The following is a 25,319-nucleotide window of genomic DNA, read 5'->3' as shown; positions in this document are numbered from 1 at the left end:
TTAATCTGTCTGTCACCAGCCAATAACTCACGACAGATAGAAAGCAGATGTCTTGTACCAGTGTCAATTTTAACCTAATTAAATAAATTAATGTAAGAGACAAAACTCTAATACAATCAGCAGTGGTTATCTTCGATTGGTGATTTGTGAAAGTTTATTGGAATACACGAACAGCTTAGGAAAATAAGCATGATTTGCATCAAAACTCTATTAATAAAAAAATTAAACAAGAAACTGTTAAGAATACAGAACAAAATAAACTAAACTACAACACAGCTTTTGAATTCTCGAATTTAGTGTGTGTGTTTGTGTTGTTTATTTTGTAACTTTGACTGTAATAATGGTCAATTTTGTTGCTGACTGTACAAAGGAATAAAAAACGAATTCTGCGTGGGGTCCATATACTCATAAAAATAAACCCACTCAAAATGATTGTTAATGGAATTATTACCAGTCGTTTTGGACCATTTAAAACCTTTTGATCTAATAATATATAACAGTTACGTAAGTAAATAATGTATGTGTATATAAATAATGCTAAATTGTGCGAAGAGACAGTTTTATTAGTGATAAGTTTCTGAATAAAAATTTGAACTCAAAAAAGTGAATAAAAAAAATTACGCTAATTTTCGGTCTAGCTTTTTCCCAACTATGTTGGGTTCGGCTTCCAGTCTTACCAGATACAGCTGAGAACCAGTGTTTTACAAGTAGTGATTGCCTATCAGACCCTCAATCACCCTGAAATCTGAAAAACCCTGAGAAGACTAAATATATAAAATAGATTTTCAGGGCGAGAATGAATCCACGATAAAAGCTTCTATATGTTAAATACTAACTCATCGTAATTGGCGCTTCTACTTTAACTATAGTACCTAATACATATTCGTATAGCATATTCCTGTCGGCTATATTAAAATGATGATTTATTTCTGCCATCATCTGCGAGGGTATAAATAGATTTTATTGACGGCTTATCATTCTTTGCGGGCAGAAAGACAAGCGCGTTGCTATGGCAACGAATCTCGTATTGCACATGTTACAGCGTTTTCACACTAGTTTAATTTCCGCTCCGTTTTATTGGACAGTTTGCTTGTTATTGGGCGTAAAAGTCAAAATCGGTTCAAACGACGACAAATAATTCCGAGTTACCGGTTTTTTGACGCTCAGAATGTGTCGCGATTAAAATATCCGATATATAGTTCCCCATATATCGGTTTTATCAACTAGACAGTGTATGTGTTAACAGATAAACCCCGTAACTCTTTGAAAAAATATAAGAACAGCCCTCAAAACTCGGTCCAAAACAATGTCCCCGCTATTCTGATTCACGTCCTTATCCAACCCACTCCAGTTCACGTGAGCATTCCTAAACGCGGACATGCAGATAATACGATAGATTCTTGTCTAAATATAGCGCAAACATACCGGTGATCTGATTGGCAGTTGCTACGTACAGAACACGGAGAACAAAATCAGGAGTGGAGATGCCATAACACCATATTCGGCCGGGGCTAAGGGATTGTTCGAACGAGTTAATGTGGCGCTGGTACATAAGGGTTTAAGATGGAACTACTGACTAAAACCATGAAGGGTTTTAGTCAGTTAAAGTTCCTTCCTCACGCTGTTCTTACCCACAGCGGGAGAAAAAAAAAGATGTCATAACGCAAACTCTCCAAAGAAAGTAGTGCGCCAAAATGCGGGTGTTCGGGGGACAAGAAACATTTCAATTTCCACTCTCGTGCGTTCTAAAGAAGGTTCTTTAGAACCCACCCATTTATTTAAAACCAAATCACCAATCAATACAGATTTGACAAGGAACACCGCATTAGTTCTAGTAACTGATCCCGTCTAGCGTACGTTGCTTGGCCTACATTAAAGCGCCTGACCTACCTGCCTTATGGTATCTCCGCTCTTTTCTTCCTCCGTGGTTACATCGACTACGTATGCTCACGCGCCGGTGACGAGAGCAGGGGGCATGTACTGTCAGGTGGATGATGCAGATTTGCAAAACGTTCGGAAATTGATATGTTGTGTGAAACTGTATGTTTTGATTGAATTCCTTTGGTGATTGAAAGGTGTTTGTTTGTGAATGTTTTGTCGTTAAGCTGCCGAGATGAAAGAACCAAATATTGAACTATATCCCTAAACGGTTATAAACTACTTACTCTTTATCCTGAAGAGTTACATAAAATATTTGTCTGATCTGCACTGTCATTTTATTATTTAAACTTAAAGACGTTTTAAAATTATGTCATTTTCGGGTCATTGATTGAAAGAAAGAAATAAACATTTATTTGCAAAGAAAATAGGTGGTACCAGTTTTTACAGAGGTTAAAGTTCTAGCTATATTCTGCCCAACTTGGCATGCAAATATTTTTACTTACATAGTAATTTAATTAGTTACATTTTTCAAATCTACTAGTTAAATAGTAGATACATTTATTTGAACTTATTTATAAACTAGCTTCTGCCCGCGACTTCGTACGCGGATCCTGTCCCTTATGCCAGCGACTACGGGGTCAGCAAAATCAAAGATCTGAATAGTCTGATATTGAATTTTAAGGGCCTGTTGACTTGAAAACAACGGAATGCGCATAACCATTAGAAACGTTCCATATATTTAATTTTTGTACTTTAACGGCAAAAGCACAGCAGACTAAACAAAACGCTGAGAACTGAACCGCAATAGACGTGACCATAGGGATAAAAGTAGTGATTCTAATTAGTCCGCATTTGTGTGTGGCAAAAATATTACACGTATTATTACGTAAAAATACATTAAATAGATGACAAAGTCGTGGTGACTTAGTGGAAGTCGTGGTGGTTTAGTGGGTAGAGAACCAATCTCTCAAGTATGAGCGTGCGTCTTTGATTCCAGGTCCGACAAGTGCCTGCCAATGCAACTTTTCTAAGTTCGTATGTACTGTACTTTCTACGTATATTTTGGACACCAATGACCAGGGATGTTAAACTGTAGGTTCCGGCTGTCATTGAACATTCTTGGCAGTCGTTATGGGTAGTCAGAAGCCAGTAAGTCTTACCAAGGGGTGCTGGGTTGAGCGGGTAACCGGGTTGTGGAGGTCAGATAGGCAGTCGCTCCTTGTAAAACACTGATACTCAGTTGCATCGTGACTGGAAGTCGACCCTAACATAATTGGGACAAAGGCTCTTGAGATAATAACGACAATAATAATGAGATATAGGCACCGCGGGACATCTGAGGCTGATGACGGGGAGTAGCGACCTCGCGGGGCTATATATACTGAGTTCTTCAGGGAGTGTATACTGTCCCCCATCTCCGGCCGGTCGGAGTGAACCATGACGGGGGTAGATCTCACGCCTCTGGCTTGGCTTGGCCGTCCAGAGTGGAGTCGCTAGAGCAGGATTAGTAGCCCTGCTCGGGGGTAGGTGCCTCATGGTAAGCACAGGGAGCGCGTAATCTGCGTTTAAAGTCCGCCGAGGTATCCTCACCCTTCAGCCGCTCATGTCCCTGTTGCCCTCTTGTTGCTATTCAGTGACTGGTTCCCGGGGGCCCAGTAAGTGAGGTGGCGAGTCTCCACCTGCCATTTTTACATGTACGTAATATATTGTCATCCACTAACATCCCATCACAATAGCCCAAGTACTTTTCCTCCATAGTTAGCAATAGTTTAGCACAGAACCGGGGATTGTCTTTTTTTAACGACGTCCACCGGGGATTGTCCTTGGGTTCATTTCTATAGTGTATAAAGGGATAATCGTCGGTTTTGTGTCACCATTTCATTAAAGTTGTCTCAAAAGGGCTTCAGCGTGTTGGCTTCGGCCCCACGTTTGCCTCCCAAAAATTCGGAACTCTGTAGTCCCGAGGTCTGGAAGAGACATACAAAAATAATAATGAGATATAACGCGTAAGAAAAAGCATGTGATAGGATGGAATAAGCATGTATGTGAAGCTCACAGGGACGCCAGGAATAAATTTTTATACTGGGTTTCTCAGAATAGGCCTCAGTCCGGTACTATATACGAAGAAATGTGTGAAAGTCGCAAATTATTTAAAAATAGATTAAAATGGTGTTACAATAATAAAGAACGGCTAAAAATGGACATTATTTCAGAATGTCGTGCCTCTAAAAACTTTAGTGACTTTTGGAAAGCAACCAACAGTTTAAACCATAAGACTGGCCTTCCAGTGAGCGTGGGAGGTGCGAGTGATAGCAGAGACATAGCGGAACTGTTTAGAGAACATTTTACCACTAAGTCTCCACTGGGTCCCTCGTCTGCAGATCCTGGGTCCACCGTGACTGGTGATTTGTATAGGGTTTCTGCTAAACAAGTACGACAAATTGTGAGTAGCATGTCTAGGGGCAAGTCACCGGGTCACGATGGACTCAGTATCGAGCATTTAAAACATGCTGGTGTGCATTTACCACGTGTGCTCGCAATGTTCTATACTTTGTGTCTAAATCACTCGTACTTGCCTATGGATCTTATGAAAACCATCGTGGTACCAATTGTAAAGAATAAAACTGGAGATTTGTCTGATAAGAACAATTACCGACCGATTTCATTGGCTACAATCTTAGCCAAGGTGTTGGACAGTGTGCTCGACTCAGCATGTCGATTCTATAAAATATCACAACTCACTTCGACATCACTCTCACTTCGACTTCGATCTAAAGGTAGAATTCCGTGGACGCGACAATAGTCAACCTATGAAAATGTATGGCACCGTTGCCGAGGCCCGTGACAGTCGCGCGCGGCCGACGAATTTCGTAAGCTGCTCGCGGCATTGTCAACAATTTAATTCTGGTTTTACTAAAATTCTATAGATGTTATTAAGCGCTAGACCATGTTGAGAAGCGTACGGCCGCGAGCGGCTCACGAAATTCGTCGTCCGCGCGCGACTGTCGCGGCCCTCGGCAGCGGTGCCATACATTTTCATAGGTTGACTTTTGTCGCGCGCGGCTGCGACAATCGCGACCCACGGAATTCTACCTTAAAGTTTCGTGATTGACATTGTCAAACTACACTAGCGCTACACTATCGAGCGTGTTGACAAGTTGAACTAAATTAAAGTCGAGATTTTGACAGATCTGCCAAAATCTGTCTATCTATAGGGGAGGTAGGGGACAGATGGGCAGTTGGGAGACATGATGAAATCAGAATAAAAGGGGGGTCCTTTTATTCTGATTTGATCATAGTTTTTTTTTTTATTGGGTAGTTTACGTTACCGACTGGTAACGGTGTTCATCCATAGACTATCTGTCATTTCTGTGAGTTGTCAAGAACAAACACTCGTAAAAGTACTTAAATATTTTGTTGCGGTTTCGGATCGTTATAAAGAGAAAACTAATGAAAGGTATGTGTATTTTCTATTATTAATGATTGATTGTCAAAATCTCCAGTTACGATTATAGTAAGTCGATGCAATCCACACCTATTATAGAACCTCCTCCATATCCACCTCTAGAAGAGGTACTACAGCAATAGTTTATGGGCCCCACGTTTTTATTTTAGTCTAATATGACCGGGACCACCGTAGGTTGACAGGTAAGTAACTATTTTTTATTTTCTAGTTTTCAGTGCACATAAGATAAAACCGTTTTAGTTAAGTTTTTTTACCGATTTTTTTTTATAAACTAAGTCAAAAGTGTCCAATGCTCCCTATGGTAGGGAGGCTTGGACATACCATGTAATGTATAATTTGTAAATTTTTGTTCTTCTTCTTCAGTGAAAATTTGTGAGGTTATAAATCTGCGCTAAAAATCCTTTATAGAATCTTATTTCAGGTACCGTTGCCAACTTGATCTAGGGACTCCATATTTATCAGCTGTTAATTTTATTTTTTAACCTTTTGATACCTCTTGTATTGCTCGTTATATTAAATCTTTAAGAATTTCCCGTCGCAAACCATTCTTTTTAACCCCCGACGCAAAAACGACGGGGTGTTATAAGTTTGACGTGTCTGTGTGTGTGTGTGTGTATGTGGCATCGTAGCTCCCAAACGGATGATCCGATTGTAATGCGGTTTTTTTTGTTTAAAAGGAATGTCATTCGGGAGTGTTCTTAGCTATGTTTGGTGGAAATCGGTTCAGGTCTTCAAGGTCATCAGCTCGTTTGTTAGGTGTGATAGGAATGTTACACGCTCAGTTTACTTGCAAGCATATGTGGGATCTAAAATTTGAAATACTAATGTCTTCTGGAACCACTGAGCTGGTCTGCTGTTAGGACACGAAGATAGGAGACGTAATCCTGAACTGCCTTTTAGTAAACCCATCGAGTTTGGGCTCGTTTAATTTGTCTTGACTAGTTTTCTTCATGTTTCTAATTGACGAGAACCTAATGCTGGAAATGGGATGTGGCGGATGAAACCCTAGAATGATATATAACCCTGGATCAACAAAGGTCCATCTTTATTGTTTCTCAATCTGTGCAATTCTCCCAGAGCCAGTTTGTCATGAGGATTGTTAAACAGCTTCCTTTGGCTGAGATCGCATATAGCGAACCCATCATAAAAAGAAGGAAAAATTAAGGAGCTCCTTTAAAAAACCATGAAATAAAATAAAATTATAAATTTAAAAAAACCCCCGACCCAAAAAAGTACGCAATTATTATGACAAAATGTTATAAACGATAAACCCTATAAAAAGCAAAAAGTAACTTTAAACACTACGTAAGTACCAACTAAAGCATGTCAGACTAAACAAAATTTTGACGTGTCGACGGTTTTATTGAAACCGTTTAAATATCTCGTAATGTTGAAACTGATTGTAATTTTTAGGATAGCTCTTTGATTTTATCTAGCCAAACATAAGAAATGGTAATAAAAGTTGATTATCTGTAAAATCTGAATTTTTTATGCAATAAATGTGAAAAAGTGCCCATCCCTCCCCTACCTCCCCTAAAGTATGAAATGACATTACGAATCGAAGTGAAATGCGAGTTGTTGATCGAATTTTATAGAATCGCAGGACAGAACTTGATAAACATCTCAATATCCATGACGCTCAGTTTGGTTTTCGCGCGGGACTTTCCACTGAAAGCGCAATTCTGAGTCTGAAGCACACTGTTCAATACTATACGGAAAGAAGTACACCTGTGTATGCATGCTTTCTTGACCTCTCCAAGGCATTCGACCTTGTGTCGTATGACGTGTTGTGGGAGAAACTCAAGAAAACTGGCGTGCCTACACAGGTGCAAAGAATTTTTCACTTCTGGTACCAAAACCAGAATAATTTTGTAAGATGGGCAAACACCTTCTCAGACACGTACAGGTTGGAGTGTGGGGTGAGGCAAGGTGGTTTAAGTTCTCCTAAGCTCTTCAACCTGTACGTTAATGAGCTTATAGTTGGGCTCAGCAGCACTCGAGTGGGATGCTGGATTGACAACATTTGTATGAACAACTTTAGTTACGCGGATGACATGGTGCTGCTGACCCCAACTGTAAGTGCAATGAGGCAGTTGCTCGCAATATGTGAAGCATATAGCATTCAACATGGTTTGATGTACAATGCTAAGAAGAGCGAGTACATGGTCTTCAAGGCCCCCGGTAAATGTACACTAAATGTGCCCGCAATAAAGCTAAATGGCATTGAACTAAAGCGGGTTGACAAGTTCAAATATCTCGGACATTACGTTACTGAGGACCTTGAGGACAAAGTTGACATGGAAAGGGAACGTAGGGCATTGGCAGTTCGAAGTAACATGCTGGCCCGCAGGTTTGTGCGTTGTAGTGAACAAGTTAAAGTCACACTTTTTAAAGCCTACTGCCAGACTTTCTACACGTGCAGCCTGTGGTTCAGATATACACAGAGAACGCTCAATGCCCTACGTGTCCAATATAATAACGGATTTAGGATGTTGTTGGGGTTGCCCCGTTTCTGCAGTGCCTCCGGTATGTTTGCGGAAGCCAGGGTAGACGGCTTCCATGCTATAATACGCAAGCGGCTCGCATCATTGCTGAACAGAGTCAGGAGCAGCACCAACAGCATCCTACAGGTTATTGCGGAAAAGCAAGACTCAAACGTCCTGAAAGCATTTATACGTGCTCAAATTTTGTAAACTGGTTTCTGTATGTTTTTATGTATGGACATTGGTCTGAAATAAAGATTATATTATTATTATTATAAATGTATGTCTCTTCCAGACCTCGGGACTATAGAGTCCCGGATTTTTGGGAGGCGAACGTGGGGCCGAAGCCAACACGCTGAAGCCCTTTTGAGACAACTTTAATGAAATGGCGACACAAAACCGACGATTATCCCTGTATACACTATAGAAATGTACCCAAGGACAATCCCCGGTTCTGTGCTAAACTATTGCTAACTATGGATGAAAACTACTTGGGCTATTGTGATGGGTTCTAGTGGACTAGGAATGGGGAAACTACGGGAACTATGGCACCTGCCGATAACAATGTAATAAATACACGTAAAAATGGCAGGTGGAGACTCGCCAACTCACTTACTGGGCCCCCAGGAATCAGTCGCTAAATGGCAACAAGGGGGCAACAGGTACATGAGCGGCTGAAGGGTGAGGATACCTCGGCGGACTTTAAACGCAGATCACGCGCTCCCTGTGGGTCCAGCATCACCGGCCCACTCGCCACTTACCACGAGGCACCTACCCTCCGAGTGGGCTGTTAACCCTGCTCTAGCGACTCCACTCTGACCGGCCGATGAAGGCAAGCCAAGAGGCGGGAGACCTATCCCCCGTCATGCTTCACTCCGGCAGGCCGGAGATGGGGGACAGTATACTCTCTCTGGAGCACTTGGATATATAGCCCGCGGGGTCGCTACTCCCCGTCATCCGCCTCAGATGCCCTGCGGGGCTTATTATTATTATTATTATAACGCAACAAAGTCGGAGAGTGGGGGCTCGTGACGCCACGTCTAGGTATGTAAAATTTGTACTAAGCAGTGACTTAACACGACATTCAAGCGTTGTTGTATCTTCGTTATTATTTGTTTGTGAGAGAGAGAAAAGAAAAATACGTGTCCATTATTTTAAGGTTATCTAAAAGACGGACTAATTACTTTTTTTGATACCTATTTCATAACATTCATTTCTATACATTTCAAGTGTAGTATTGCTCTTGAAGTTCCACATCAGGTGTTCCAGATCTTCGATGTTTATACGTCAATAGAGAGTGCTTATCAGATTGAACAACTTTTGCTAAAACGTCATACCTCTATATGCTATAGTCTAGCTGGGCCCCTGGAGTTCCACATCAGGTTTTAGATCTTCAATTTGTATAAGTCAATAGAAAGTGCTTATCAAATTGAACAACTTTTGCTTAAACGTCATACCTGTATATGGTACAGAGAAGCTGGGCTCTTGGGGTTCCACATCAGGTGTTCCAGATCTTAAAATTTATTATCTCAGCTGAAAATGCTCATCACATGAAACAATTTTTGCCACGGCACCATTTTTGTATCTCTTATAGTTTTGTTGGTCTGTTGGAGTTCTGCATCAGGTCTTCAAGTTTCGAAGATAAATTATAGCCTATATGTTGACCAGGCTTAATACTGATACAACAAAGAAAAAATCATTGTAATCCGTTCAGTAGTTCGGAAGATTAGCGTGTACAAACAAACAGACATACAGACATACAGACATACAGACAGAATTTTTTTTTTTGGATTTGTGCTCCATTACTGTTTCTAAACCCCACCCAATTATTATTTTTTTAATATATTCAATGTACAGACACAGTTTTTTTACAGATTTATTATATGTATAGATATTTGCTAGATATGTAGGTACAACTCGCCTGTGATGAGAGAAGATCTACGAGGTTCGTACTGTCAGATGAATGATGCACTGACTTCATTGTGCATTGAAATGTTAACAAAATGATATGTTGATGTGAATTGAGTTGTGAATTCCTTTCAGTTTTGATTGAAAGCTGTTTTATTGGTTTTGGATGTAAATGTTTCTGGCGCCTACAGAGAACGAAGTTGGATATTTTTGATTGATATTGCCTGGTCTAATCTGATCTCTTTTTCGTGTTGTTGACGATTATGTCAGTCTGTACAAAACATGCTATTTTGTCTTAAAATTTGACAGCTGTCAACTGCACAGAACATTCGAAACCCCTACATAACATATTAGCGACCCGCCCGGCTTCGCACGGGATAACAGTATTTCCCCACTATTTAATGGATGTAATTATACATTAAACTTTTTTCTTCAATCACTCAATGCATCAAAATCCGTCGCGTAGTTTTGAAAATCTAAGCGTTCAAAGAGACGTATAGGGACATAGGATCACAAGGACAGAAAAAGCGACTTTATTTTATAAGCAGTGATTTGACATATTTTTTTCTTGCATTTGATAAGTGTCAGTTACACAACTTTCATATTGCTATCAGTTGCAAACAATCTCTATTTTGGACACGACATCAACATGAGGCGTCCAGGTAACAAGGCTAAATATAATCCAAACAAAAATAGCCTCGGAAAACCCAAATGCTACACGAAAGAGCAGACGCCAAATAATTTAGCAGCAACGATTATCTACTATTATTTATCTGATGCACGGACGGACAATAAAATCACAATTATTTTCGGCGTACGAAACCACTTCGAATGATCATAATATTTGTGAATAACTGTCGTATTAAGCATCTTTTACATTAATTTGAAAGAGTATAATGATATGGACGTTTAGTAGTGAGATAAATATAATTAGCAGCAGCTATCGAGATGACAATAATCGTAGGAGCTAAAAGCCCGAGTATATAGGCACACTAGCTAGAGTATCTCACGTTACATCAGATAAGGATTGCAACCATTATGCTCATTCTGACAATATGTATAGTTTTCCACGATGAATGAGCGATCCAAGAGTGGAAGAAAAAATTTACTACTTCCTGACATTTGCGGATTCAAGAAAGGTCAAAACAAAAACTCTTCAGCTTTATATTTTTAACACGATTTTTTTTGTAAATGCATGTGTATATGCGATTTGTAGTAATTTGCTAAGTTTCATGATAAGATACAATCGTTACTGTTTACAAAACTATCAAAATCTTCAGGAATGCCACAGAAAGTGTCACCATCCACACAAGTTTACACCGACTCCCACAAAACTCGGGACAGTGATATAATACCACACCTACACTTAAATTCTTAATCAAAAATAATCTAACATAACAAAGGGATCATGTGATTTGTTCTAAGAGTTATTTCTTGGTGCCAAGTGACAGGGACGGATTTAGGGCAGGGTTCATGGGGGCCCAGGCCTCTAGAAAAGGAACCCACACAAGACAGGCTTTTGAAGAAATAATTTTAGCGTAGTATAATAAAAAAATCTGTGGAATTAATTACAGCAAAATCGCAAAAAAATAGAGATATTATTTAATTGTCGAACTTTATGATTGTTTTTGAATCACTTATAAATCTGAGGTTATATATGCTCCGAGCCTTTTTCCCAACTATGTTGGGATCGGCTTCCAAATCTGAATTATAAATCTGAGGTTAATGATACCTAGCAAAATACTTTCATAGCTTCATAATTCGGTCCTGTCAAGTACAGTGGCAGACAAAAGTCTCAATGAGTTAGTGAGTAAATAATAAAGGGCTTTCTTAATGGTCAGGAAAAATATTTTAATTGTCATCTTTGGTGTTGTGCCAAATGTTTCTGTAGGCGGGTCAAGGTCACATCCTATTATATGTATCCTTAGTTTAATGTGCGTGATTTAGTAGTTGTTTTTGCAATTAGGGAATACCGCTCTAGGTCGTAAGATTTATGAGTACCAGATAAATTAAAATGTTAATCTTCAATGACGAACTTAAGTGGAACGTAATGTCTATTTTACTCATAGACAAAAACAAAAAACACCATGCTGTAGACAAGATTTGTAATGCGAGACAGTTATATTGACTGCTTATGAAATAAGAGGATCCGTTATCAAAGAAATAAAACTAAAAATATAACAAATTCTGAAAAACTACTTCCCGTCACAACGCTTTCAAATATATTTCTTCACACCTAACTTTTTAAATAAAAAAAGAAAATTTTACAACCCATTTGAACTATCACCAAACCCGATTGTTATTTTCGAAAAAAACTACAGTCGTCACATAAATAAAGCAATTTAATGTCGATATAATCTTACACACGTTTGTCATCACCCTGTAGTGTCTCGGCGTGACGTCACAGCGCGTCACGTTTGCGTAACGAAGCGTGCGCATGCGACTACAACGTATTTGTAGGTTGGGAGAGAAGTATCACTCGGTGTTACGTGGAAAGAAATCGTCATGAAATGAAGGGTGGAGGTCTGTCTCTATATTTAGGTAAAATCTACAAAACGATCAATGAAAATACAGTCTTTGCTATTCAGTTTTTGGTTTGAGGAAAACAGGCTTTTCCAATTTTTTTGTCCTACGTTAAATAATAGATCTTTTTGATTTGGTTCAAGAATTAATTTCGTCCAAAAACTTTCAAAATATAGTACCCAGTATTTTTTTCTAAAAGTTGGAAGGCTTGGAAATACTTAGAGGCTGAACAAACTGAAGAACAGAGAAACTCACGAAACAGAGAAACTAACTTCAGAATTACTGTCTTAAAACCAAATATATACTATTAATAAAAGGGCTTTTTCTGTACCCTAAGAGCTCCAAAACTACTGTAAATATGTCCTTCGCCACAGGATGCTACATTATCCCCGGATGATATAAGCTATATTTTATCCAGGTAAAACAAAAATTTTCCACAAGACGCTGCTGAAACAGCTAGCAGATAACATTCCCTTACATTCTATTATTGTAATTCTGAGACTTCTGCAGTTTCCCTGCTCGTTATACGTATTTGTTAATCGGCCATTTTGAGAATAGCACATGTCTTGTGTGTGTCAGATATTAATAGCGCGGACTGGGTCACCTGTAGCACTCCGGCACTTGCAGGTAGCTCGTCATAGGTGCAGGGCTGAGGGGGAAATGGTTGGAGTAAGGGGGATTCTTGGGGGAAGATTGCATTTTACGTAGATGGAGCTTTAACCTACAGTAGAGGGAACGGAGAAGTAAATGAGGGGTATTGACAATACGCAAAATGATAAGGTATGTTTCTCAAAATGGATCCCAATGAACTTCCTCCTTTCTGGGAAGTCGGTGATGGAGATCAGTGCAGCTCAACACGGGAGATTAAACATATTAAACAATGCTAAAATAACCCAGGGGAAAAACCGTAGGCAAAAATAGCAAGTCATGCTAAGTTTTGCTTTTTCTCAAAGCTGTTAATTTTAACACTAATTAAGTCCGACATATCACGTACTAAATATTTCCCCGCGTCCCAAGAAGACCACTGCTCGAATCCGGATAAAATATAACCTATGTTGCCCGGGGATAGTGTGACTTCACAAAAGCGAAAGTACATCGATAAAAAAATGTCTCTACATTATTTATTATTATAAGTAAATGTATAGTGTTTATCCTTTAAACCCTACAATAAACACTTATCGTACACTCGACGATCACAAACAATCGCACTGGCATGCGACCAAGTTTCAACAACGTCTACTCTCACTCGTGAACTGTTCATCTTAACTCGAATCCCGGAATGTTAGGCATTATTCGAACTTAAATTGTGCATTATGTAGGCTTAGAAACACGTGTACTGTACATATTTACTTGGGGTTGAAACATCTAAACATCAATCCGTAAGTGCGGAAAAGAAAGATTGTCAGACTCTTACTGACTGAAATTCATCTTTTCCTTCAATTCGATTTTCATGTCTATGTAGAAAAATAACGCAACCCTACAAACTCAGCTAATGGTTGTAATCTTAAGACCTCTCATATCTAAAACTTTATCAGTTATCAGGTTCATGTAGAAGCCATTATAAGATATTATTAAAAGACAACTATAAGCTTTTTCTCAGCCTCTAAACACGTCTAGTTTCCATTTATCTACTCTTTATCACGTGCAAAGGGATTTACGGAGAAATCGCTTTCTAGCGGCCCTTTGAACTTGAATTATATTACGGTTTGCAGATCGACCAATTAATAAATATCATTTTTATAGGACACGTGAATATTAGTTGACGTCTAAAGAGTTTCATAATGTTTCTTTATGATGTGTTTTATATAAAATATTATTAAAATAAAGATGATATAATTCTCTAAACATAGGGGAACCACCTACATAGAATATTTATAAATGTTTGAAGTCGGAAAAGAAAGAAAGTTGGCTACTAAAGTTTTCTTGGTAGTAAAAGCAAATATTATTAGACACGTTATTTTTTAACATTAATTAATGGAAACAGAAAATATATGCGAGTATAGTTTTTGATCTATCTTGTAATATAAAAGTTTTAAAAACCACAGATTCAAATAGGAAAAATAGCAATCTACATTATTACATAGACGAACTCACGCCTTGTCCAGGTACGCCTATTTTATTATTGTTTTTCTTTTGTTTTTTAGATTCATCAATTTATAATCACACTCAAAAACAATTTAAACATCCAAATGGCTATCATTGCCATCTAGCTTAAGACAACCATGCAAATGATTGCCGGAGAAATCTGAACGTCGATACCTTGCGACAAAGCCTACGTGTGTCTGTATTGAAGTCATAGAAATACAACTCACCCTCGGGTATCTTGATAGCAGTACCAAGGTTGATCTGCTGCAGCCTCGCTAGCGCGGCCTGCTGCAGTGCTCTCCGCTCCACCTCGCTGAGGGTCAGCAGCGAGGTGTCCGTCAAGCGCACGCATCGCCCACTGCCGTCTGCCCAGCAGCAGCTGCCCTGCACATAACGCGTGACGTCATCATACCATACGCAGGGGATGTGATGGAGTACATTTATGACATCAGCATACCATACGCAGGGGAAGGTTAGTAGGTAGGATATGATGTTATCATACTATGCACAAGCGCTGTGACAGAGTGACTTTCCACACAAAATCTTGCCACACATAGATGCTATGAAGTTATGATACTATACACAGGTGATGTGAGTGATAGGATACGCGGTGTGATGTTATCATCATAGAGCTATGATAGTGTTATACGAAATATGAGAGATTTCACCAAAATGTTAACACGTGTATTCGGCAGGAGCATATGTTTGAGTAATTTCACAGAAATTTTGAGAAGCTCGTATGCAATTTGGTACGGTTTGCTAGAACGAGTAGACCAGAAGAAACGCTGTGTGAAGTTATTACATAGAAATGCATGCAATTGAAATCAAACACTGTCTACGAAATAAAAGCACAAAGCACTAAGGAGCAGTAGGTATGATGGCACATAAACAATGAATAACGAAAACCAATTTATACATAAATATAGTAAACAACTGAAGCATATTTAATGATGAAAACAGATAATATACCAAGATTATGACACACAAAAGCATAACATTTTTGAATGTCGTGAGCTGTTGTCACTATTGTAGAAGTGTAATTAAAGTGTTAAATATCAAAAGAAGTTAGTCATATTGTCGTCAAGGTCACGATAAGCTTCCTGCTCTCGTCACAGTGTAAATAAAACGGATTTAAAAGTGTAAACAACCACTAAAGTGTATTACGATGAGTAGTGCCGTAAATGTGACAGCATATTAGTTCTGTAAATACTACTCTGTAAATCGAAAAGTGTGAAGATGACCGATTTGACTGTCAGTACGTGAACCATTGCTGTATGGTTCATCTGCTGAATAATGTAAAAATATTATTTTAATAAATGTGAGAAATTTAAATGTAATTATTGTAATGTAACTGTATGTATTGTGATGAATTATTATTGATTATTGATTTTTATTATGATAAGTTTAATTCATTCATTTGTATTGTTTGTAATTTATATGGGTGTAAAGGCCTGAAATAAATGATTTATTATTATTATTATTATCTTGTATGTCTCTCACCGACCACGGGACTACAGAGTCCCGGATTTTTGGAAGGCGAACGTGGGGCCGAAGCCAACACGCTGAAGCCCTTTTGAGACAACTTTAATGAAATGGCGACACAAAACCGACGATTATCCCTGTATACACTATAGAAATGTACCCAAGGACAATCCCCGGTTCTGTGCTAAACTATTGCTAACTATGGATGAAAACTACTTGGGCTATTGTGATGGGATGCTAATGGACTAGGAATGGGGAAACTACGGGAACTATGGCACCTGCCGATGACAATGTATTAAATACATGTTAAAATGGCAGGTGGAGACTCGCCAACTCACTTACTGGGCCCCCGGGAATCAGTCACTGAAAAGCAACAAGAGGGCAACAGGGACATGAGCGGCTGAGAAGGGTGAGGATACCTCGGCGGACTTTAAACGCAGATCACGCGCTCCCTGTGGGTCCAGCATCACCGGCCCACTCGCCACTTACCACGAGGCACCTACCCTCCGAGCAGGACTAACCTTGCTCTAGCGACTCCACTCTGACCGGCCGATGAAGGCAAGCCAAGAGGCGGGAGACCTATCCCCCGTCATGCTTCACTCCGGCAAGCCGGAGATGGGGGACAGTATACTCTCCCTGGAGCACTCGGATATATAGCCCCGCGGGGTCGCTACTCCCCGTCATCCGCCTCAGATGCCCTGCGGGGCTTTATTATTATTATTATTATGTGATGCAATTTGATAGCAATAACAATTTTAGAAGTCGTGCCTCTTATCAATCAATAGTTGTATGGGAGAAGAAAGTATCAAGAAATAACAGAGGTCCGTGAGGAATTACAGTAGGTAAGATAACATGAGCGGATTGTTATTGTCAGTCATTCAAAACTACAGTATAAATCAAATAAAAGTCTTCTAAAGTCTAAAGTATCAAACATTAATTAGGCTAACAAACAAAACAGACATTAGTACCGAAGCTTACCACAATCACTATACACACAAAAAACAATAGATGCAATATTGATAAACATAGCTTACAACAGTAGTTTCAACCGCATCAATTTTCCCGAATAAAAGTTTCCATCAATACGTAGGCTAATTAGCAATTTAAGGAATTTTCCATATCGTTTCGGTAGTTCTTAAAATTAGCGCGTTCAAGCAAACAAACATTCACGCCAGCTTTATAATATTAGATCATCATCATCATCCTCCGAGCCTTTTCCCAACTATGTTGGGGTCGGCTTCCAGTCTAACCGGATTCAGCTGAGTGCCAGTGCTTTACAAGAAGCGACTGCCTATCTGACCTCCTCAACCCTGGTGTCAGACTTAGACTGGTGTCAGACTTACTGGCTTCTGACTACCCGTAACGACTGCCAAGGATGTTCAATGACAGCCGGGACCTACAGTTTAACGTGCCATTCAAAACACAGTCATTTGTGTCTAAGATATACTTAGAAAGTACATATAAACTTAGAAAAGTTGCATTGGTACTTGCCTGCCCTGGAATCGAACCCGCGCCCTCATGCTCGAGAGGTTGGTTCTTTGCCCACTGGGCCACCACGGCTTTAATATTAGATACTATAGATAATTTCAAGACGGAAGCGCTGAAAACTTACCGGAACTTTACAGTAAGAATAATGCCATGGCATTCAGACTACCTTGTTAGAGGTCATCAAAACGAATACAAAGCAAAGTAAACACGATATATAAAACAACATATGTTAAGAAAACAACACTAAATGGGTCACTTGTCGAATTACTAATACAATCGGAATAAACAACAGGAAAAAGCGAATATATATCTAAAGAAAATATCACACGTTTTCAAGGCGAAAAAACGAGAGAAATACATATTTTGTCATAGATATAAAAGTAGTACTAACTTCGCACTTCATATTCAAGGTTGTAATTAGGAAACATAAAAATATAAATACATTGTTAGCAAGAGTATTAATGGTTATACATATGAATAAATTAGATTACATATAACACATGTATTTTGTTATTAAAATGATATACTTAACTGACCTTATGAACCTAACAATGACTACTGATTTCACTCGTAGTTACGTTCTGTTTCGGTGGTCCAAAAATGTTATGTTTTCAAATAAATTAACGTAAAGATTTGAAAAATTATTGAAAAACGTGCCAGCATTACTTAAAATTAAAATTTATTTGTATTCAATAATATATATAAGGATAATTAACTCAATTTCGATAGAAGAATAAGGAACTCAATTTCGAACGCGGACTTCTAAATTGTTAGAACAATGTCATGAAACAAAGCTCAGTAGGTACCTAAAATTAAGCTTTTATACAGGGAAAGGATTATTATACCGATTCAACCATTCGAAAAAATCTCTATATAAAGTCATACCTACTCGTTTCAATCCAATCTGTTACAGGCAATCTTAACAAAAAAACAAAAGAAAGCATACATTCACTAACCACTCAAACCCAATACAAATCTACTGACAAACCAAGACAGATGCTACCTATAAAAACGATTTACCTCTTACAAACAAGCTTACACTATTCTATATAACGTTGATAAACGAGAAGTTTATCCGTCGGTCGTTCTGTCACCTCGATACAGTGAGTCAGAGACTGCTAATATATGTGTTGTGTCTCACGAACGCCTACGATACTCTTTGATAGTTCAGTTTTAAATGAGGAGCGAAGCCGCGTGAGGTGGGGTGTATTTTGTTAGGGGGTTATGTAATTAGAAAGCTGAAGATATGAAAGATGGGTCGATGATAGTGTATGCAGTTGCAAAAAATGTAGTAGAAACAAAGGGCAAAGAAAAACATGAGATTTGTTAATTTAAGCCCTATATTTAATTAAACTCTTCATCTGAACTGTAATATAAACAACTTATAAAATGCTTTGATATAAAAATTGTTATCAAAAAGTTTGCATACTCAAAATAAATATTGGTACACACGATAATTCAGTAAAGAAAATAGGTTGCAATAACTTTTATTCAATTAAGAGATAATTTAATATAATCAATAAATGAGCAATATTAAAGTATTATAAAAAAAGTTTACTGGCTATCTAGCTTTCTGTCTTTTAAAACAGCATTTTCCTAAATCTTTTCCTTTTGTACAAGGTTTATCTGCGTGTCATTGAGTCTCTGACGCACAAACTCCAATCGTGTGTTTTTTCAATTATTTTAATGTTATTTTAATCAACTACATTAGTTTGACGAACTATGAAGGTCAATGTTTCTTGTGATTATTTTAAAGATAGTCTAAAAGAAATCACCACAAGCTGTGCTAGATTAAACGTCAACAAAAATAAGTGCTACCAAAATATGACTGATTGATGACGAAAATAACTCAAATGACTAACGAAATTTCAAAAATAAATAGAAAAAAACTAATGCACCGTATGATTCAGTACTAGGAAGGCAGAAAAAACGACAGGTGGGTTTCTTAACTTGCTTGGCAGCGAATGCGAAATTACCAGACTGGCTTAGCCTATATTTATTAACGAAAGGCGTGAAGCAAAAGGTTTTCAGTCTAAATGTATTGGGATAAATATAAAAGGTTATTTCTGAACGTGTAAATATATTCGGGTATATTTAGAATGACAGGAGTTATCTGAATTTCAGGCGTTTCAGCACAGGTGCATCGTCTCCTCTCATCGGTTTGTAACCCCAATATAAACGAGCGAATTCAATGAAAGCATCCACCAAAATAAATAGCATGTACGTATAAATAACATAATTAAAATAAACATAATACATTACAAAGATCTCGGAACGCAGAAGCGGTAAAAAATAATCGCCAAATATGTAAATTGAACGGTATGGCAAAAGATAGAATTATGCAATTAAAATTGTAATGGTACACCGTAAAAAACTAATATCACATATAAATAAGGAACATGGCCAAAATAATATAAGAAACATGCTCTAAAACAAGAAGATATATAACAAAAAGATGATCGATCAATTTGCCGAAAAACTTATATGAACAGAATTCATCTAAGACCATTTTACTTTAAAAGCATAACAGGCCATATTTCTTCGCGTTTTTAGTATTATCAGCGAAGATAAGTAAAGATTGAATAAAAATAGCGCCATCTCATCAGAAGTATCAAAAACCAGGAAAAGTGAAAATGCATTTATCGAATCAAACGCAAAGAGATCGTTGAATCCTACGCGTCTCGCTGAAACCAAACGTTATGGAGTGCAGAGTGAATTACCATATAATTTATGATGCACCACATATTCAGCAGACTAAAACAAGTTGTGTGGTATGTGGTAAAAAATATACCGTAATTGAAAAAAGGAGTAATAGGTATAAGTTAGATTGAATAGCAAAACGTGGTCATTAACATTCACCGTCTTACCACAAAAACTTTTAAACGTCAGTTTAACACTTGTCTAAAAAAAATTCAATTTTGCAGCCACACTTTCCTCAAAAAAATTTCAATAAAATTTCAATAAAAGCTTAGTTATATGTTTACAAACTACAACAACGTCACGGTTTTGACATGTTACAAAAACATGTTTTTAAGTGACTACAATTCCACCTAAGAAACTAATTAGCTACGTTGTGTATCTCTATCTCTACACAGATGAAAAATACGCTTGAGTATGCACAAATATTGTAATTAGCAACATTGCATTAACATTCAGTCATTTCTCCAAACATTCTTAGAACGAAAGCAAAATCTTGTCTTAAATATATGCACGAAACCAATTACGTACAATAGCCACGAATTCTCAGTACAATGTTCAGCAGGAATTCCCCGAAGAATGCCTAAATTATGCAGATGCACAAACAAACAGACATTGAAGGATTATACCTGGTCCTTTCATAAGCGGGATTCGATTAACCGGCATACATCAAGCACCTTCCTCTATGTAGATACAACCTCATACTCACACCCTAATCCTATCTAAAACGGACCATAAAAATACTTCTTAGAAAGCTTTTATTCACAAAACAGGTTAGAACGTGAAATCCATGCACATAACAAGCATAACGGAAAGACGGATCCGCGGACCGCGTTTGCTTCAAACTATACTTCGGCCGTTCAGAGAATGCGTTCCTGACACCTATCAGTTAGTCACGACTAGTGATGGGCACAACATAACACTGAGTTCGTTACCGTTCCTTCAAAATGAACCGCCGCATTATTTTAAGATTATTTTCGTTTTAAATTGGCGGAATCATTTGTTTTATATTTTAGTTATTTAAGTGGAAACCAAAAAAAGGTAATATTCATATAATAAAATTGTTTTATTTATTCTTTGTTACAAGTACATTGAATTGAATGTGAGAACAGAATATTAATCAGACTCCGATTTGCTTGAGGAGGTGGTGTCTTCATCATCATCTTCGCCTACATGTATAATTATATTATTATCAATAACAGAATCAATCCTGATATCTCGGTCTAACAAAAGCCGGGTAATCAAATAAAAACAGATCGAAAACACTTGAAAAACGTGGTCTATGCGCACGAAACGACAACGGACGACTGTTTTAGCGTCACAAAATGGCGGCCCATAACGCCATTTGGGGTTACCATTTTTAATCTAAGTATAAAAATGCGGTTTGGTCATAGTTTTATTTTTATATTTCATAAACGTTATAATTAAGTCTTATAGTCCATTATTTTCCAATTCTTAAAAAGAAAATCAAAACGTATTATTTTATATTATAACTGTATAAGAACAGATTACGATACTTGCCTGTTATTTTTAGCACAGCACTACAAAATATAAACCGCTGACATAACCTTGTAATAGCGCAGTATAGATTTAGAAAAATATTGTTTACCAAGTTATTTGACACTCAGTTTGGCACAAAATTATAACATTCATTGATTATTGATATAATAATGTTGTTTTAATGCTCCTCAATTGTTAAAACGGTAAACAACCAGCAAAAATATTTTTATCGTAACTGCAACGCCATTGCAAAGTTACGTCGTCAGTTCAATCGCGACGTGTCAGGAACGCATTCTCTGAATGGCCGAACTATAATAACACGTGGTGCAAACATGCTTACTAACATCAGATTTACAGATCAAAACTAAGGTTATCGTTAGGGATGCTAACAAGACACACAGCACTATAATGCGACTGACCTGAGGCGTCCATGTGGCGGCGACGCGCGACGAGCTCCGGCTCCGGGTGCGCCACAGCCGCTTGCTCACGCTCTGCACTACGCTGCTCGAAGACCGCGACTTCTGCATGCCACCTGCCGGAGGAGCAACCGTCGGGGCACTTCTCCCGAGCAACGTCGACAAGAACGAATGCGACTGCGAAGGCGACGCCGGCGACGGCGGCGACGTCGGCGTCGACGCTACCGACGCGAATTGCAAGTCACGGTACGTCAAAATCCACCCTTCGTCTGTCTGACAACCCTTGTGCGGACCATCATCGTCAACGTCACTCGGCATCCGAGGCTTGATGTTCCGCAAGTTCTTGTCGTAGTTTATACGCTTGAAGCGATCTGCCTTGTCGGCGTCCACGCTCTTCTTGCGCGCCATCCTCAGGTACCGCTTGATGGTGTCGCTGACGGACTGCGACACGTCGTCGTGGTCCACGCTGGAGCGGCGGCGCGCCGGCTTGGGCCGCTCGGGCGCGGGCCCCGTCGGGCTGGTGGGCGCCGTCTGCGCCTCCAGCTTCTCCCGGTACGCACGCTCCAACTCCTGCAACACTTCCTCTGGAATAGCATGCGTCTGCGTCCCACACTCCACGAACTTATCCTCCAGTGACTCGTGGAACACCTCGATAAGTGGCGGTGGGGACATCGGCGGTGTTCTATACGAGTCCTCGTCATCTTTAAAACGCGTAACACCAACAGTTCGACTCCGCGGAACACTTCTAGAGTTAGAGTTAAGGGCACTGATGAATCCACTAGGTCCATACCCGCCGGAGCCACTAGCACCACCACTACCTCCGCTCCTCGCGCCTCTGTAGGGCTTGGTTTTGCGGAGGTCATGATACAGTCTTTTCAATAAATTCCTATCGGTCAATAGGTCCTGCACTATATTATCCCTGTTCGGAGACCGTACATAGTACCTGCCGAGGTTCTCCAGCAGGGTTCTCTCCCGAGAGGGGTTGGAATCAGCATCAGCGGGGACCCGCTCTGACTGCTGCTTAAGATACTTCCTTAAAGAGCGAACTAGCTCATCCGTGTCCGAGTGTCTCGTCGGACCGGAATCATCCTCTACTTTCAGGTACTTGCGCAATAAATCAACTAAGCAACTCTCCTCTTCCTCTGGCAGTGTCCGGCTCACATCCCCGAACCCTGCGGCACCTCGCGCCTGCGCTGACGACGCTCCCGGCGCGTTGAACTTAGAGGTGGAGGCGGCCGGGCCCGGCGCCGCGAAGAAGTCACGGCGGAGCTTGGCGATGTCGAAGCGGCCGCCCGAGGTGTGCCCGATGTAGAGGTCGGTGGGGCGCTGCGGCGGCGCGGGCGCGTCGTCGGCGGGCGAGCGCGCGCGCACGGAGCCGCCGCGGGAGCGCTTCTTGCGGCGCGGGCGAGGCAGCGCGCCCGGGTACGAGCTCTTGCGCCACAGCAGGAAGCGCGGCTCCTTGGCACAGACCTCCTGAAAGTAGGCCTCGAGGCGCGGCACGTCCTCGGGCCGGTTCTGCGCGCCGTCCGGGATGAGCCGGCGGCCGGCGTCCGACATGTACTTCCATGTCTTGCGCGTGAGCAGCCAGCGCTCGCGCGGCTTGTCGCGCCGACGGGCCACCTTGCCCATGGGGTCGGGCGCGGGCTCGAGGCGGGCGGGGCGGCGGCGGCGCTCCATGGCCGCGGTCACATGGGGTCAGGCGGGCCCGCGCGGCATGCCGACCTCGGCCCGCGCACCTGCCTGCGCGAAACTGAACACTACGCCGCACGGTGCGGTATATTATGCGCCGAAATAGCCGTCCGGTTATAGAGCGGCCGTGAACTGGATAGGGTGCGCTCGCGCAGCGGCGGACCGGCGCTGGCGGCGGCTCGGCGCGGGACTGCGGCCCGCCCGTAAACAAACCGCGGCCGCCCACGCCGCCCCGCCGCCCGCCCCGCGCGCCTTGACCTATGTGCTGACATGCCCTAGCATCCGTGATTGACGATGGTCATGGCTCATACTTCCGATGCATTTCGTTCATGGATGCACTCCTAGGGGTCCCTGAGGGTCCATAAATTTAAATAACCGAAGTCAGTTTCTTTCAAACAAATTCTTGCAAAATCATGAACACACTTGTGTCCGCCTCAACTTGGCCTCGTTTCTTTATAAAAGATCAGTTCAAACGTTCAGTAACTGAACTGGAAAAGCTTCAGTACTTTTTTTATTTATTTTCTAACACCTTTAAGCTACACCCACCTGTTCATGTTTTTATAATGGTCTGTGAATGTTTTCGTTTCTCACTCGTATCCAAATAGTTGAGAGTTGCACTCCCAGCAATGTAGGCAACGGTACTCAATCATCAGGGTAAATTATTTGCATATTTCATTAAATCATCATCCTCCGAGCCTTTTTCCCAATCATGTTGGGGTCGGCTTCCAGTCTAACCGGATTCAGCTGAGTACCAGTGCTTTACAAGAAGCGACTGCCTATCTGACCTCCTCAACCCAGTTACCCGGGCAACCCGATACCCCTTGGTTAGACTGGTGTCAGACTTACTGGCTTCTGACTACCCGTAACGACTGCCAAGGATGTTCAATGACAGCCGGGACCTACAGTTTAACGTGCCATCCGAAACACAGCCAATGGTGTCTAAGATATACTTAGAAAGTACATACAGACTTAGAAAAGTTGCATTGGTACTTGCCTGACCTGGGATCGAACCCGCGCCCTCATACTTGAGAGATTGGTCCTTTACCCACTAGGCCACCACGACTTTATGCATATTTCATTAAATCACGAACATATTTTCGAAATAAATATGATAAGTGTTTATGCCAAGTTTTAATAATAACTATCTAGGTACAATCGTTTAGCCAAAAGACAAGAGTGAGAGAGACGCATATAATGCAAGAAGAAAATTAATTTTGATAAGAAAAAGACAATAAAAGAAAAACTACCAACGATGCTGAAACTACAAGATTAAATAAAATAGATGTTCTAGATGAAAATTTGAATGTAAACGCTAATACTTTCGTAAGTGAAGGTCAAGCTTTTATTATAGAATGAGCAACAGTAATTTGCAAATGTCGCTAAAATGAGCCAGACAAACTCACAGCTGTTAATTAAGGTAGCGAGGCAGTGACCGGTAATTATAATTAATTTGGGTGCGGTCATCGAATCAATTGGGATATTCGCACAAATTAGCAAATATTTCATGTGCCAGGATTTTGTAGTGAGAGGTACCAAAATTGGTCAACATGATGTTGGCTTGATGATACAAACACTATAGTCATGAAACTTACAGTGGTGTAATATTATCATCTTCATATTTAGTAGAATCCTTTTAAATCAATTACATTTTTTTGTATAAACACTTCTATCCTATAACTCATGACTCCTTCCAACAAGTTA

The 25,319-nt window shown here is 40.1% G+C and overlaps 1 protein-coding gene across 4 annotated transcripts in view; it reads right to left on the bottom strand.

Annotated features, from left to right (window-relative positions):
* The window catches only part of LOC124635511, a 51,212-nt gene extending 27,391 nt beyond the window's left edge, over window positions 1–23,821 (bottom strand). For all 4 annotated transcript variants that reach the window (XM_047171381.1, XM_047171384.1, XM_047171385.1 and 1 more), the window contains exons 1-2: window positions 21,933–23,821; window positions 14,574–14,730 (exon numbers count right to left, since the gene is read on the bottom strand). In XM_047171381.1, coding sequence (XP_047027337.1) covers window positions 14,574–14,730; window positions 21,933–23,606 — 1,831 coding nt within the window. In that variant the 5' untranslated portion in view covers window positions 23,607–23,821. The remainder of the gene's footprint in view (window positions 1–14,573; window positions 14,731–21,932) is intronic.
* Between the last annotated feature and the right edge of the window lie 1,498 nt (window positions 23,822–25,319).

This window comes from Helicoverpa zea, chromosome 13 (assembly GCF_022581195.2).
Source record: "Helicoverpa zea isolate HzStark_Cry1AcR chromosome 13, ilHelZeax1.1, whole genome shotgun sequence".
Taxonomy (NCBI): domain Eukaryota; kingdom Metazoa; phylum Arthropoda; class Insecta; order Lepidoptera; family Noctuidae; genus Helicoverpa; species Helicoverpa zea.
This window is presented reverse-complemented; position numbering and strand designations above follow the sequence as displayed.